The sequence below is a fragment of the Leucoraja erinacea genome, chromosome 1 (assembly GCF_028641065.1).
Source record: "Leucoraja erinacea ecotype New England chromosome 1, Leri_hhj_1, whole genome shotgun sequence".
In the NCBI taxonomy this organism is placed as follows: Eukaryota; Metazoa; Chordata; class Chondrichthyes; order Rajiformes; family Rajidae; genus Leucoraja; species Leucoraja erinaceus.
Window position 1 is genome coordinate 66,362,974 of NC_073377.1, and position 13,887 is coordinate 66,376,860.

Genomic DNA, 13,887 nt, shown 5'->3' on the forward strand with positions numbered 1-13,887 from the left:
ATAAATTTGGTTAGACATGTTCCAGAAGAATACATGTACAATTAACATACAAAGCAGCAGAAAAAGATCAGGAAAGTTAAGATTAGCAGTCAAATAGAGACTGCAATCTCTCACCACTAATGTTGACATTGTCAGCTCTTTCCGGGAGATTACCATTGATCAGAAATTCAACTGGTTAGATCACTTAAACACAGTGACTATAAAGCAGGTTAAATATATAATGCAAACAGCCCCTCACTTGAGAAGCCTTTCAACCACTGACAAGACACAGGTGAGGACTGGAATGGGATTCTCTGCAAGTTCAGCTTTTTCTAAAATTGAAGCAGTTCAAAGAATTCAGGAAAAGGGGATCCAAGGAAAATAGTGCCAAACTTCTCCCAAAGTGAATGCAAGTATTGCCAAGAATTTACAAACCAGATAGTTTAAGTAAACTTTTGTTTTGGTGGAGTAAAATACCTTTACTTTGCATACTAATAGCAGTAATAATTATTACATATTGTTGTGTTTCCCGATGCAGTAGTCATCCATGTATAACATTTTTTTGGAAAATAATTAGAATATACCACAGTAAGAAGAGGGTGATTAGGACTAACAAGGCCAAGCTATTTACTTCACTTATTAATTTCTGCAAAAACCTTAAGCATGAAGAATTCTTAAATAGGCCCACCTCTAGTTCAGAAAATAATTTAAGTGGTTTGGAGAAAAACTCAAAAATTATGAATAGACAGATTTAGATCAAATACCCAAAGAAATATTACCTCACAAGGTAAAAAGTAATTTCAGAAAAGCAGATGCCAATTAGCTATCATCTTGTGAGCAGAGCTAAATTTTGGTACTTTTGCTGCTCACCATTTCTTAAGTTTTGTTAAAGTTGAATCAACTTACCCGTGCAAAATCAAATGCATATCTGTATACAAGTTTAAAATTTGTGGGTTCATTCAACAATGACCTCAAATAATCTAGTGAGTTTCTCAGTTTTTCAGTTGTGTCGCATCTAAAATTGGAAACAGAAATTAACTAAAATCTTCTGCAGCACTTCAATAGCCCAATTCATTAAATTTCTAGACCAAATAATTAACAGAATTTTACTGAGAGATGGAATAAAAGTCAGTGAGGAAGTGAAATAAAGACAAGCATGCGAGTGGGGAGACAAAGAATAACCTTTTACGGGTTGTGTGAAATTAGTCTAAATGGATGTAAAATTCCTTAGATATTTTAAAGACAAAAATATATTGCAAGCCATTTAAAGCAGTATTGAAGTGCAGTAGTTTTACAAGAAAATCAAGTCGACCCTCAACTATTAAATATTTGAGTACCTGATTTCATCACATTATTGAGCATTTTTCCCCCATTGAGAAATTTAAACTTAGTTTTCCACATTTTAAATTAATTTTTTGTTTCAAAATGTACCAACATACTAAAAACCTTATCTGTATATCTGAAAAAAAAATACTTGACCAACTGAATTTGATAATAGTTATCCAAGCACAGTAATCTACCAAAGGAAAATATTTTACAACCAATAATTTCATCTAGACATTTTATAAACATGACCCTATATTTTCAAATGCAAATTTCATTTATAAAATTGATCTGTGATGGTAAAGAGATGGTTAGTATTTAACCCATGTTTTAATTGAAAGTTTAATGTTCGGCACTATCCCTTAATCAAAGACTTCAAATGAAACAACCATTTCTGTACAAAGACAGGTAAACCACAGGATGGATTCATATTGAGTTCAACGTGAAATGGAAAAACTGCTATCACCCAAGTAAAATTGATAACTAGTTCAACAATAAACCAAAATCAAAGGACAAAACAATAGCAGAGATGTAAATTACACATGGAAACCATTTACCCCAAAAACTGTTAGCAAAAAGGGAAATTTATCAATTTATTTTCAAAACCCAATTTAATTTCAAGGTTCAAACACGTTTTGACCTTGTGTACCTTGCATAGGATCTTCAAAAATACAGTTTACAGCTGAAATTTAAAGTTAAATGCCAAAACTTAATTAGAAAAAAGTTAAGAGGCTGAACATAAATTAATCGAACAATTTAACAAATCAAGATTACTCAAAGTTATTAAGTTACCCTATCTTTCAAACTCTTAACAAAATAAAAAATATTCCGATGTTTTATCATTTCTGTTTTTCCTGTAGAACAACGAGTTTTTGCAAGATGGAGCCTAATGAATTGCTATAACAATACTACTCCATCAATTCCCCTTGCATGTAAAGATTTCAAGTTACCCAGCACAATTATGGAAAGGGCAGATATCTGTCAATTTACATTTACATTTCCTAAATAACACCTCATACGCAAAATAGTATCATATGAATGAATATCATTCCTTTAATGAGTAATTTATATGAAATATTAGTTATACTACAGTTGGGGATAGACTGCAGTTTTGGAAAAAATAACGAAGTCACAAAACATTTATTGGAATACAGAAGGAAAAAGCTAGTTGGGAGCCCAGTCTTAATTATGCTCCCATGCAAAAGAAATGTTAGATCTCAGAACTGCACTCTTCTTATTTTATGAGCCAACATTTATACTGTGCATTTCCATATCATAAGTAGCACAACCCGGACCTGGCTTAACTAATGTGCCTCAACCCCAATTTTAACAAAGCACAGGACACCATATTAGCAATTTCCTCATGTTCTAGTCCCGTCAACTTGCAGCCTAAAGATTGACAACTATAGTAAAACCCCATTATATTCTGACACCTTCTGGACTACTGGATATTATTTGTATTAATACCTCTTTTAGTTCACTTTTTTATGTTACACTATGGAGCAAACAATTTAATGGACGCAGCAAGTTTAAAGGCAGCACAAAAGCTGGGGCCGCAGCGAGTTCAAGGCAGCATAAGTAATATATCATCAGATGAGCAATATGCCGAACCATCAGGATCCCCATATAATCAAATACCACATTATTGTTTTACTGTACTGCTGAATTAGAAATAATTGTATTGTAGACCAATACCTGCTATAAATTGCATGAGGCACTGCCTTAACACATTTAACAAAGCATTTATTCAAGCAGCAGAGAAGACAATGTGGATTTACCAGTGATACAGGCAGGGCAGATTGAAATGCCTTCTGCACCCAAAACATTTTTGATGCAGAGCTCAGCATAAATATATTCTGAAAAATGCAAATCAGCTTCATACAGTTTTAGAAATCTACCAAAATACTAGCCATAAACAATATTAATGTACTTAGATGTTAGGACAAAGTTGACTTGTTAAAAAAAATGAAATTAGAAACTTTTCATACTGTAATAAGGTCATTCCTTTCAACCATTCTTGTAGACTGAAGTAACCCATACTCTGGGCATCCAATTTCCAAGCCAACACCAACATCACCACCTATAACGAGAATAACATTTCAATGATGAGCATTATTTGAAGTAAAAAAAAAAAAAAGGCCTTTTGCAGATTCTATTCCTCCCTTTTGTCACAAAATAATGCAAGTTGAGTATTTTCCTTCCCAAAAATAATTTCTAAATTCCCAAACAAGGGCATATTGAAGGGTGCTGCATTTCAAATAAATCGTGCAAGCTGAAGAAGCTGTATATCTGTAAAACAATTTAAAAATGTTTGACACCAATTTTGGAATTTGTAAATTGTGGATTGCAGAAAGTACAAGTACAGCATCAATCCACTGATGTCACTTTGTTTTGAGGGACCATCTTCTCAAGGGATAATTATTATTAATTTTATATGGATTACTGTGAAAGTACACGGAAACTGGCATGACCAGGCAGCCACGTTTGTAACTTGAGGAACTTTGGCTAAGAATTGTTGAGCTTGGATCTAGGGTATATTTTTCCCCTCTGAATAAGGGAATATTGCACTATTTAGATGCAAGAGTAAGCCACATACCATAGGATAAGGGAAGTATTTAAATTTGAAGATTAAAGTTGGGTGGCAGTGTGGCTCAGACCCATGCAGATTAGAGATGCAATCAGCAGAGAGGGAGCCACAGCTTTTATCCAAAATATTTGTAACCATAAGGTTCACTACTTTAAAAACAGACAACGCACAAAAACGTTAGGTAAACCAACTCAAGCTTTACTGATTATCAGCCGGCAGAAGTGACGGGGATACACCAGTCAAGTAAGCAACAGACACCACTGCGTAAGGAGACACTACCTCTTAAAACACATGAGATTCTACAATTATTTATTGCGTAAAAGAGCAAAATCATTCAATGACATTCTATTTCTTCTGAATTATAGTATTAATTCTACATTCACCCAGAAGCGGTTCCACCAACACATAACAATCTTTAAATTCACTTACTTTATACCTTTTTTTTCCTGTGACATTCATTCACAAGTTGCCACACCTCATGCAATATGCTAAATCTCAGATATTCACACACTTTAAAATAATAAAATTCTCACTCAAAAGTATCACAATTATACACACCTCAAGGAAATTATTCAAACTCTTAAAACTTTGATACACCCAAATACGCTCATAAGCTTGCCCACCATTCCACACGTGATGTACTGAATTAACATGGAATTTTCACAAAGGAAAACGGGCATCACAATTTGGTTTTGAAGTTGTAAGATGCATTTCCATTGTTTTTCCCTCTTATGTGTAAGGGAGTGTATATAATATATAATATAAAAGAACGGGCAGAAAAACATCAGTTACACAAACTTGTCCGAGAGGGGTGAGCCAATGGTGCAGCCGTCTTGTTTCCAAAAATCGCGTTGCGCGGCAGAGGCGTCCCTCTGTATTAACTTTACATCACCCATGTCTTGGCAAGGCCGTTCTGCCTACTAGAATCTTTGGTTCTGTGGGGACCAATGTGCAGAATTCGGTGCCTTGGCAGAGGCAAGGGACGACAGTAGTATCCTGTTTCAATTATGCTCTGCATTGTTCACTCGCCCCCCTGCAGGAACTATACAACAGGAGGTGCAACTCCAGAGCAAATAAAATCATGGGAGACCCCTTCCACCCCTGCAACGGACTGTTCCAGCTGCTACGGTCAGGCAAACGCCTCCGTTGCCATGCGGTGAGAACGGAGAGGTTGAGAAGGAGTTTCTTCCCAGAGGCCATTCGGACTGTAAACGCCTATCTCACCAGGGACTAACTCTACTGAACGTTTTTCCTTCCATTATTTATTATGTAAAAGAATATGTGCGTTATGATCGTGCTTATAATTTGTTTGGTTGTTTGGTTGTTTGTCTTTTGCACAAAAGTCCGCGAACATTGCCACTTTCATTTCACTGCACATCTCGTATGTGTATGTGACAAATAAACTTGACTTAACTCTCTCACCGGTAGATCAATCACTGCTTTTCCTTCCTCTTCTGCATCAGCCCTTTCCCTTCTTTCTCATCTTCCTTTTCAGACTCCGAGTCGCTATCAGTATCATTTTCTTCTGGGGGTGCCCTTCCCTGAAGGGTGGCTGGAGCCTCCCCACCGCCCTCTCCCTACGGGATCTTGGTGGGTTAGCTCCTGCCGCCACAGCATATAGGGGAGGTGGTCTACACTATTCCTGACTTTGTTCCCTATTCCACCCCAAATTTGTTCCTCATCCCCCCCCCCCCCCTTCCATAAACAGGGTCGCCATGCCAGACAAGGGGTCCCTGGGGTTATATCGTTTTGGCGCCTTTTTTTCCTTTTTTTTTTTTTGTTACCAATTGTCGCTTAATTTGAGACTCAATCTGGCCTTTTCTTTTTCGGTCTTTTGCTGGTGTTTTATCATGCCAATTACATTCTACTTGTAACACACCCCAATTCTTAGGTATACCATCCTCTCATCTTTTCTGCCTTTGTAACAGTTTCTACATTCCATGTTCCTCCGACTGGCCAGGATTCATCTCCCAAACATTTGGTTAGCTCAAGTTTAATATTCTAAGGTCTTTGTTACTTTTATTATTCAAATAACACATATGTTGGACGGGCGTTCCTCCGTCACTTTTATTCATATTATTCCCCATAGCCGCGAGTCTCCCTCAGCCCGGCTACTTTATGATCGACAAACTTTTAGTTTGCGGAGCCAATTGCCAACTACTTTCCCAGTAACAAAATCTCTTACCAACTACCTTCCCAGTAGCAAAAATGTATTAATTTACGACAAACCTTTTTAGTTTGCTCTATCCAATCGCCAACTACTCTCTTGGTAGCAAAAACATGCACAATTGGTCTTACATTTGTGTCTGTATTAAGGACCTCGGCTGGGAACCAAATCAATCTCTGATGAAGGACCACAGATGTTCCCAGGAGTTTCTACGGGAGTTCGGTCTCAAAGGGTCCTCAGTTTTCTCCCAAGTCCGATCCCGGTCACTCTGCAGCCTCTTACACAGTCTTCCGTTGACGGTCCCAGCGAGGTCCTGCCGACCATATGCCAATGATAAGGGTCACTACTTAAAAAAAGACAACTCACAAAAACGTTAGGTAAACCAACTCAAGCTTTACTGATCATCAGTCGGCGGAAGTGACGGGGATACACCAGTCAAGTAAGCAACAGACACTTGACTTTCCTGCGCCACCACTTCAATGAACAAAGATTCACACGCTGTTTTATACTGTGTGTGTCACTTAATCACAATCCAAAAATGTTAGTCATGGTCACAAGATGCAGGCAATATACATCACTATAAGACGAGTCTGAGCTGGTCTCGCTTATCAATTGGTAGACACATTTCAACAGCATCAGTCATTGTCTTAATATACATCAACCTGAGACAAACCTGGGTTTGTCTCTGTCTCTCTCTCTCTCTCTCTCTCTCTCTCTCTCTCTCTCGGAATACAAGCTGCAACCTACAGTCAAGTATTCCACCATATATTTAAAAGCATTAACCCTCTTCAACCACTCTAGGTGAATTACAGTAAGGATTATTTAGATCAGATAATACACCATGATTACAGTAGACATTATAGCTCCCCAAACCTGTTCATCCATCCAATTAGATCATGACTGATTCCATGCCATCCATTTTCTGCACACATGCACAACTACTTTAATATCCAAAACATTTTTTTTAATTTCGGACTTAAATACGTTCAATTATTAAGAATGGACAGCTCTCTAGAGGTAGAAAATTCCAGACTTACAACCCTCAGTCATATTTGCCCAATCTTTCATCCCAAAATAAAATCACTGAGGGAAGCAGCTTCATAATATTTGCCCTATACAATGCACTCCGACTCTTAACAATTTTCATTCTTCTCAACTCCAGCAATTATACGCTCATTAAATGTAAACACAGCCATCAGTCCAAAAATCATTTTACTGAATCTATGTTGTACTGCTTCATTTATGGAGACCATAAATGAATAGTCAGAACTGTTATTTTTGAAATGTTGAAAGTCACAAATTGAGATCTTAGAAATGCCTTCGAAAGAGGGCCAAACTCACAAATACAAGAACTTGTGTCTGCAAGTTCCTAATGTATAACACTTTCAAGACAAAATCTGCAGCAATTCATCTCTGACAAGAGTATGCGTCTTATTAGTTTACTGCTATTTCACTTACATTTTCAGGTTCCACTCCAATGTCTTCACAGAATTTCTCCATGTCTTCAGGGCCTATGACATCATCACTACCTGCAAAATAGCACAGTATTTAGTCTGAAGAAGGGTCTCAATCCGAAACATCTCCCATTTCCTTCGCTCCATAGATGCTGCCTCTCCCGCTGAGTTTCTCCAGACTTTGTCTTCCTTCGATTTTCCAGCATCTGCAGTTCTTTCTTAAACGGTATTTAGATGTTAGATGTAATGTTTCTCCTCGAGTTATTGATGGCGTGAACATTAACAAATGCAAAGTTATGGGCCTGTCCCAATTAGGTGACTTTTTAGGCAACTGCAGGAGTATTATCTAAATGGTGGCCGATTGGGAAAGGGGGAGATGCAGCGAGACCTGGGTGTCATGGTACACCAGTCATTGAAGGTAGGCATGCAGGTGCAGCAGGCAGTGAAGAAAACGAATGGTATGTTGGCTTTCATAGCAAAAGGATTTGAGTATAGGAGCAGGGAGGTTCTACTGCAGTTGTACAGGGTCTTGGTGAGACCACACCTGGAGTATTGCGTACAGTTTTGGTCTCCAAATCTGAGGAAGGACATTATTGCCATAGAGGGAGTGCAGAGAAGGTTCACCAGACTGAATCCTGGGATGTCAGGACTGTCTTATGAAGAAAGACAGGATAGACTTGGTTTATACTCTCTAGAATTTAGGAGATTGAGAGGGGATCTTATAGAAACTTACAAAATTCTTAAGGGGTTGGACAGGCTAGATGCAGGAAGATTGTTCCCGATGTTGGGGAAGTCCAGGACAAGGGGTCACAGCTTAAGGATAAGGGGGAAATCCTTTAAAACCGAGATGAGAAGAACTTTTTTCACACACAGAGTGGTGAATCTCTGGAACTCTCTGCCACAGAAGGTAGTTGAGGCCAGTTCATTGGCTATATTAAAGAGGGAGTTAGATGTGGCCCTTGTGGCTAAGGGGATCAGGGGGTATGGAGAGAAGGCAGGTACAGGATACTGAGTTGGATGATCAGCCATGATCATATTGAATGGCGGTGGAGCTCGAAGGGCCGAATGGCCTACTCCTGCACCTAATTTCTATGTTTGCAGTCGCCACATGTTCGCTGGGAGTCGCCTTCGTGGTCGTGAGGAGTTCCCACATTCTGGGAACTAGTCACGGCCTCATTATGGTCATCGAGAATTTTTCAACGTTGAAAAATTAGCGGCGACTAGAATGAAGCCGCCACGGGGAGTAGCGAGAATTCTCGAGCCGTAGGTGGGTCACAAGGAGGTTCTAGTGGGTTGCCAGGAGGTCGAACGTTCTCTTAGGTTCTCATAGGCTGTAGCCGGTGCTGACCGGTGAATTTCATTGCAGTAGTTTTCAGTAGAAAACATAAGCAGTAGTTTTCAGAACCAAGGATAAACAACCGGTAATGTTGAATGTCCGCCGAGCTTCACAGCCGTGTATCTCTGGCTGCTTAAATGTTGTCTGGCTTCTTAACAGTTGTCTCCACTCCTTCTCCCCCCCCCCCCCCCCCCCCCCCTCTTTTAAAGGAGTTACCGTACACTATGCTAGGTGTGTGCGTGTGAGCATGTGCGTGCCACTGTGTCACTCGCAGTTCCAGTTGCCGGTTTTTCAGGCGACTGCAGGCAACTTGACAGTCGCCTGAAAGATCGCCTGTGGGACAGACCCATAACTGGCACAATTTAAATGTTAAGGCATTTAAAGTACTATATTTTGTAGGCAGGTGCAATTGATACACACTTTTGGGATTCAACAACAAAATATCAACTCCAAATCAACTTTAAGTCTCTAGTTACATTATTTCTTTCAAACTGATCAGTGAGCATTGGACCAAAATTGTTGTTTTTTTTGTTTAAATGCCTTGTAATATGGAAGCAACCTTTGTGGAACAACCAAAAATAGACAATGGACAATAGGTGCAGGAGTAGGCCATTCAGTCCTTCGAGCCAGCACTGCCATTCAATGTGATCATGGCTGATCATCCCCAATCAGTACCCCGTTCCCACCTTCTCCCCAAAACCCGACTCTGCTATCTTTAAGAGCCCTATCTAGCTCTCTTGAAAGTATCCAGAGAACGGCCTCCACCGCCCTCTGAGGCAGAGAATTCCAGACTCACAACTCTGAGAAAAAGTGTTTCCTCGTCACCGTTCTAAATGGCTTACCCCTTATACTGTGGCTCCTGGTTCTGGACTCCCCCAACATCGGGAACATGTTTCCTGCCTCTAGCGTGTCCAAACCCTTAATAATCTTATATGTTTCAATAAGATGCCCTATCATCCTTCTAAATTCCAGAGTATACAAACCCAGCCGCTCCATTCTCTCAGCATAGGACAGTCCCGCCATCCCGGGAATTAACCTTGTAAACCTACGCTGCACTCCCACAATAGCAAGAATGTCCTTCCTCAAATTGGGGGACCAAAACTACACACAATATTCCAGGTGTGGTCCCACCAGGGCCCTATACAACTGCAGAAGCACCTCTTTGCTCCTATGTGGGCGTGTTAAATGTGGGCAGCGCGACCGGTGTTGCAGGGGGCTCTGTAGTCTGTCTGTGTTTTTTTGTTTTTTTTGTCCTGTTCAGGGTTTAGTTGTAGCGGTTTAGCGTTTTTTTTTTGGTTTTTTTTAAATGTGTATGTGTGGGGGGTGCGGGGTGCGGGGTGGTGGGGTAAACTTTTAATCTCTTCCCTGCATGGAGACCCGACCTTTTCCCTGTCGGGTCTCTGTTGCCGTTGGGGCCTAGCGCCGTGGAGCGGCCTCCACCGGAACGAGCTGGAGGCTCAAGTCACGGAGCATGTGGAGCTGGGGAGCTGCTGTGGAGCCGCGGAGCCTGTGGAGCTGCTGTGGAGCCGCGGAGCCTGTGGAGCTGCTGTGGAGCTGCTGCGGACTTACCTCCGTGGAGCTGGCCGGCTTCGGGGCGTGGAGAGCGGCGGTGGCGCGTTGCTGCGGCCCGGCACCAGTGGATGGAACACCGGGAGCTCGCGGATCCCCGGTGGGAGGCTGCTTTGCGGGGCACCGGCAGCGGCGACTTCTCCCGCCCGAATTGCGGGGTTGAGAGTGACCTGGAGGGGGGCCCTACAACGCCCGGCGCGGCCTTAATTTGCTGCGGACTAGCGCCCGTCGGGGGCTTTGACCTCGACTTCGGGAGGGAAATGGAATGCAGGGGAGAGACAAGAACTTTGCCTTCCATCACAGTGAGGAGAGAGCCACTGTGATGGATGTTTATGTGAATAGTGTTGGTGTGTGTTTTGGTTCTTTTATTGTATGGCTGCAGAAACTACATTTCGTTTGAACCTCATGTGAGGTTCAAATGACAAATAAAGGTATTGTATTGTATTGTACTCAACTCCTCTTGTTATAAAGGACAACATGCCATTCACTTTCTTCACTGCCTGCTGCACCTGCATGCTTACTTTCACTGCATGCATCTGCCCACTCACCCAACCTGTCTTAAGTCACACTGCATTCTCATAGCATCCTCCTCACAGTTCACACTGCAACACAGCTTTGTGTCATCTGAAAATCAGCTAATGTTACTTTGAATCCCTTCATCGAAACCATTGATGTATATTGTAAATAGCTGCGGTCCCAGCACCGAGCCTTGCGGTACCCCACTAGTCACTGCCTGCCATTCAGAAAGGGACCAGTTAATCCCTACTCTTTGTTTCCTGTCTGCCAAACATCCATGTCAGCACTCTGTCCCCAATACTATGTGCCCTGATTTTTCCCACGAATCTCCTATGTGGGACCTTATCAAATGCTTTCTGAAAGTCCAGGTACACTACATCCACTGGCTCTCCCCTGTCCATTTTACTAGTTACATCCTCAAAGCAATTCCAGAAGATTAGTCAAGCATGATGTCTCCTTCGTAAATCCATGCTCACTTGGACCGATCCTGCTACTGCTATCCAAATGTGCTGCCATTTCATCTTTTATAATTGACTCCAGCATCTTCCCCACCACCGATGTCAGGCTAACTGGTCTATAATTCACTGTTTTCTCTCTCCCGCCTTTCTTAAAATGTGGGATAACATTAGCTACCCTCCAATCCACAGGAACTGATCCTGAATCTGTAGAACATTGGAAATTTATCACCAATGCATCCACGATTTCTAGAGCCACTTCCTTAAGTAACCTGGGATGCAGACCATCAGGCCCTGGGGATTTATCAGCCTTCAGTCCCATCAGTCTACCCAATACTATTTCCTGCCTAATGTGGATTTCCTTCAGTTCCTCCATCACCCCAGATCCTCTGGCCACCAGTACATCCGGAAGATTTTTTGTGTCCTCCTTAGTGAAGACGGATCCAAAGTACCTGTTCAACTCATCTGCCATTTCCTTGTTCCCCATAATAAATTCACCTTTTTCAGTCTTCAAGGGTCCAACTTTGGTCTTAACTCATTTTTTCCTCTTTTACATTCTTGGCTAGCTTATCTTCATACCTCATCTTTTCTCACCGTAATGCCTTTTTAGTTATCTTCTGTTGCTCTTTAAACATTACTCAATCGTTTTGCTTCCCGCTCATCTTTGCTACGTTGTACAGCCACGGTCACACCTTACTCCCCTTAGAATCTTTTTTCCTCTTTGGAATGAACTGATCCTGCACCTTCTGTATTATTCCCAAAAATTCCTGCCATTTGGTCGCCGAATTATAGGAAGGATGTCAACAAAATAGAGAGAGTACAGAGGAGATTTACTAGAATGTTGCCTGGGTTTCAACAACTAAGTTACAGAGATAGGTTGAATAAGTTAGGTCTTTATTCTCTGGAGCGCAGAAGGTTAAGGGGGGATTTGATAGAGGTCTTTAAAATGATGAGAGGGATAGACAGTTGATGTGGACAAGCTTTTCCCTTTGAGAATAGGGAAGATTCAAACAAGAGGACATGACTTCAGAATTAAGGGACAGAAGTTTAGGGGTAACATGAGGGGGAACTTCTTTACTCAGAGAGTGGTAGCGGTGTGGAATGAGCTTCCAGTGGAAGTGGTGGAGGCAGGTTCGTTGGTATCATTTAAAAATAAAGTGGATAGGCATATGGATGAGAAGGGAATGGAGGGTTATGGTATGAGTGCAGGCAGGTGGGACTAAGGGGAAAAAAAAGTTGTTCGGCACGGACTTGTAGGGCCGAGATGGCCTGTTTCCGTGCTGTAATTGTTATATGTTATATGGTTATCTGTGTGGAATGAGCTTGCAGTGAAGGTGGTGGAGGCAGGTTCGTTTTTATCATTTAAAAATAAATTGGATAGTTATATGGATGGGAAGGGAATGGAGGGTTATGGTCTGAGCGCAGGTATATGGGACTAGGGGAGATTATGTGTTCGGCACGGACTAGAAGGGTCGAGATGGCCTGTTTCCGTGCTGTTATATGGTTATATTGTTGTTTCACTGTCATCCATGCTAGGGTATCTTTCCAGTCAACTTTGGCCAGCTCCTCCCTCATGGCTCCATAGTCCCCTTTATTCAACTGTAACACTGACCCTCCGATTTACCCTTCTCCCTCTCCAATTGTAGATTAAACTTGACCATATTATGGTCACTACCTCCTAATGGCTCCTTAGCCTCAAGTTCCTTTATCAAATCCGGTTCATAACATAACACTAAATCCAGAATTGCCTTCTCCCTGGTAGGCTCCAATACAAGCTGCTCTAAGAATCCATCATGGAGGCACTCCACAAACTACCTTTCTTGGGGTCCAGTACCAACCTGATTCTCCCAGTCTACCTGCATGGTGAAATCTCCCATAACAACCGTAGTATTACCTTTGCTACATGCCAATTTTAACTCCTGATTCAACTTGCACCCTATATCCAGACTACTGTTTGGGGGACCAGTAGATAAGTCCCATTAGGGTATTTTTATCCTTACAATTCCTTAGTTCTATCCATACTGAGATCCATACTGACTCCACATCTCCCGTTTCAATGTCACCCATTGCAAGGGACTGAATTTCATTCCTCACCAACGGAGCTACTGCACCCCATCTGCCCTTGAATATTCAGTTCCCAGCCCTGGCCCTCTTGCAGCCATGTCTCTGTAATTCCCACAACATCATACTTGCCAATTTCTAACTGAGCCTCAAGCTCGTCCACTTTATTTCTTATACTTTGCGCATTCATATACAACACTTTGACCTCGGTATTCACCTCCCCTCTCGCACCGCTCGCAATTGGCCCTGACCTTACTCTCTTATCCCTTCTTGAACTTTCCTTCCCATTAATTCGAGAGTCATTTGTGACTTTTCCTGTACTCACTTCCCCTTCAACTCCATCTGTATACTCCCAATTTGTCAATCCCTTCTGGTACAAAAAATGTGCCAGACCCAGTTTACTCAGTACCAGTTTACTTTGTTCTTTTGAACATTAACCC

At 41.5% G+C, this 13,887-nt stretch overlaps 1 protein-coding gene across 4 annotated transcripts in view; it reads right to left on the bottom strand.

The window, feature by feature from the left end:
* dcun1d4 (DCN1, defective in cullin neddylation 1, domain containing 4 (S. cerevisiae)) overlaps window positions 1–13,887 on the bottom strand; it is a 66,776-nt gene that overhangs the window by 23,854 nt on the left and 29,035 nt on the right. For 3 of the 4 annotated variants that reach the window (XM_055636412.1, XM_055636409.1, XM_055636401.1), the window contains 3 exons: window positions 7,515–7,585; window positions 3,291–3,382; window positions 886–994 (listed from right to left, as the gene is read on the bottom strand). In XM_055636412.1, the coding sequence (XP_055492387.1) occupies window positions 886–994; window positions 3,291–3,382; window positions 7,515–7,585 (272 nt within the window). Of the gene's footprint in view, window positions 1–885; window positions 995–3,290; window positions 3,383–6,187; window positions 7,466–7,514; window positions 7,586–13,887 lie in introns of those variants that run through there. The other variant, XM_055636413.1, reaches the window with a different exon arrangement.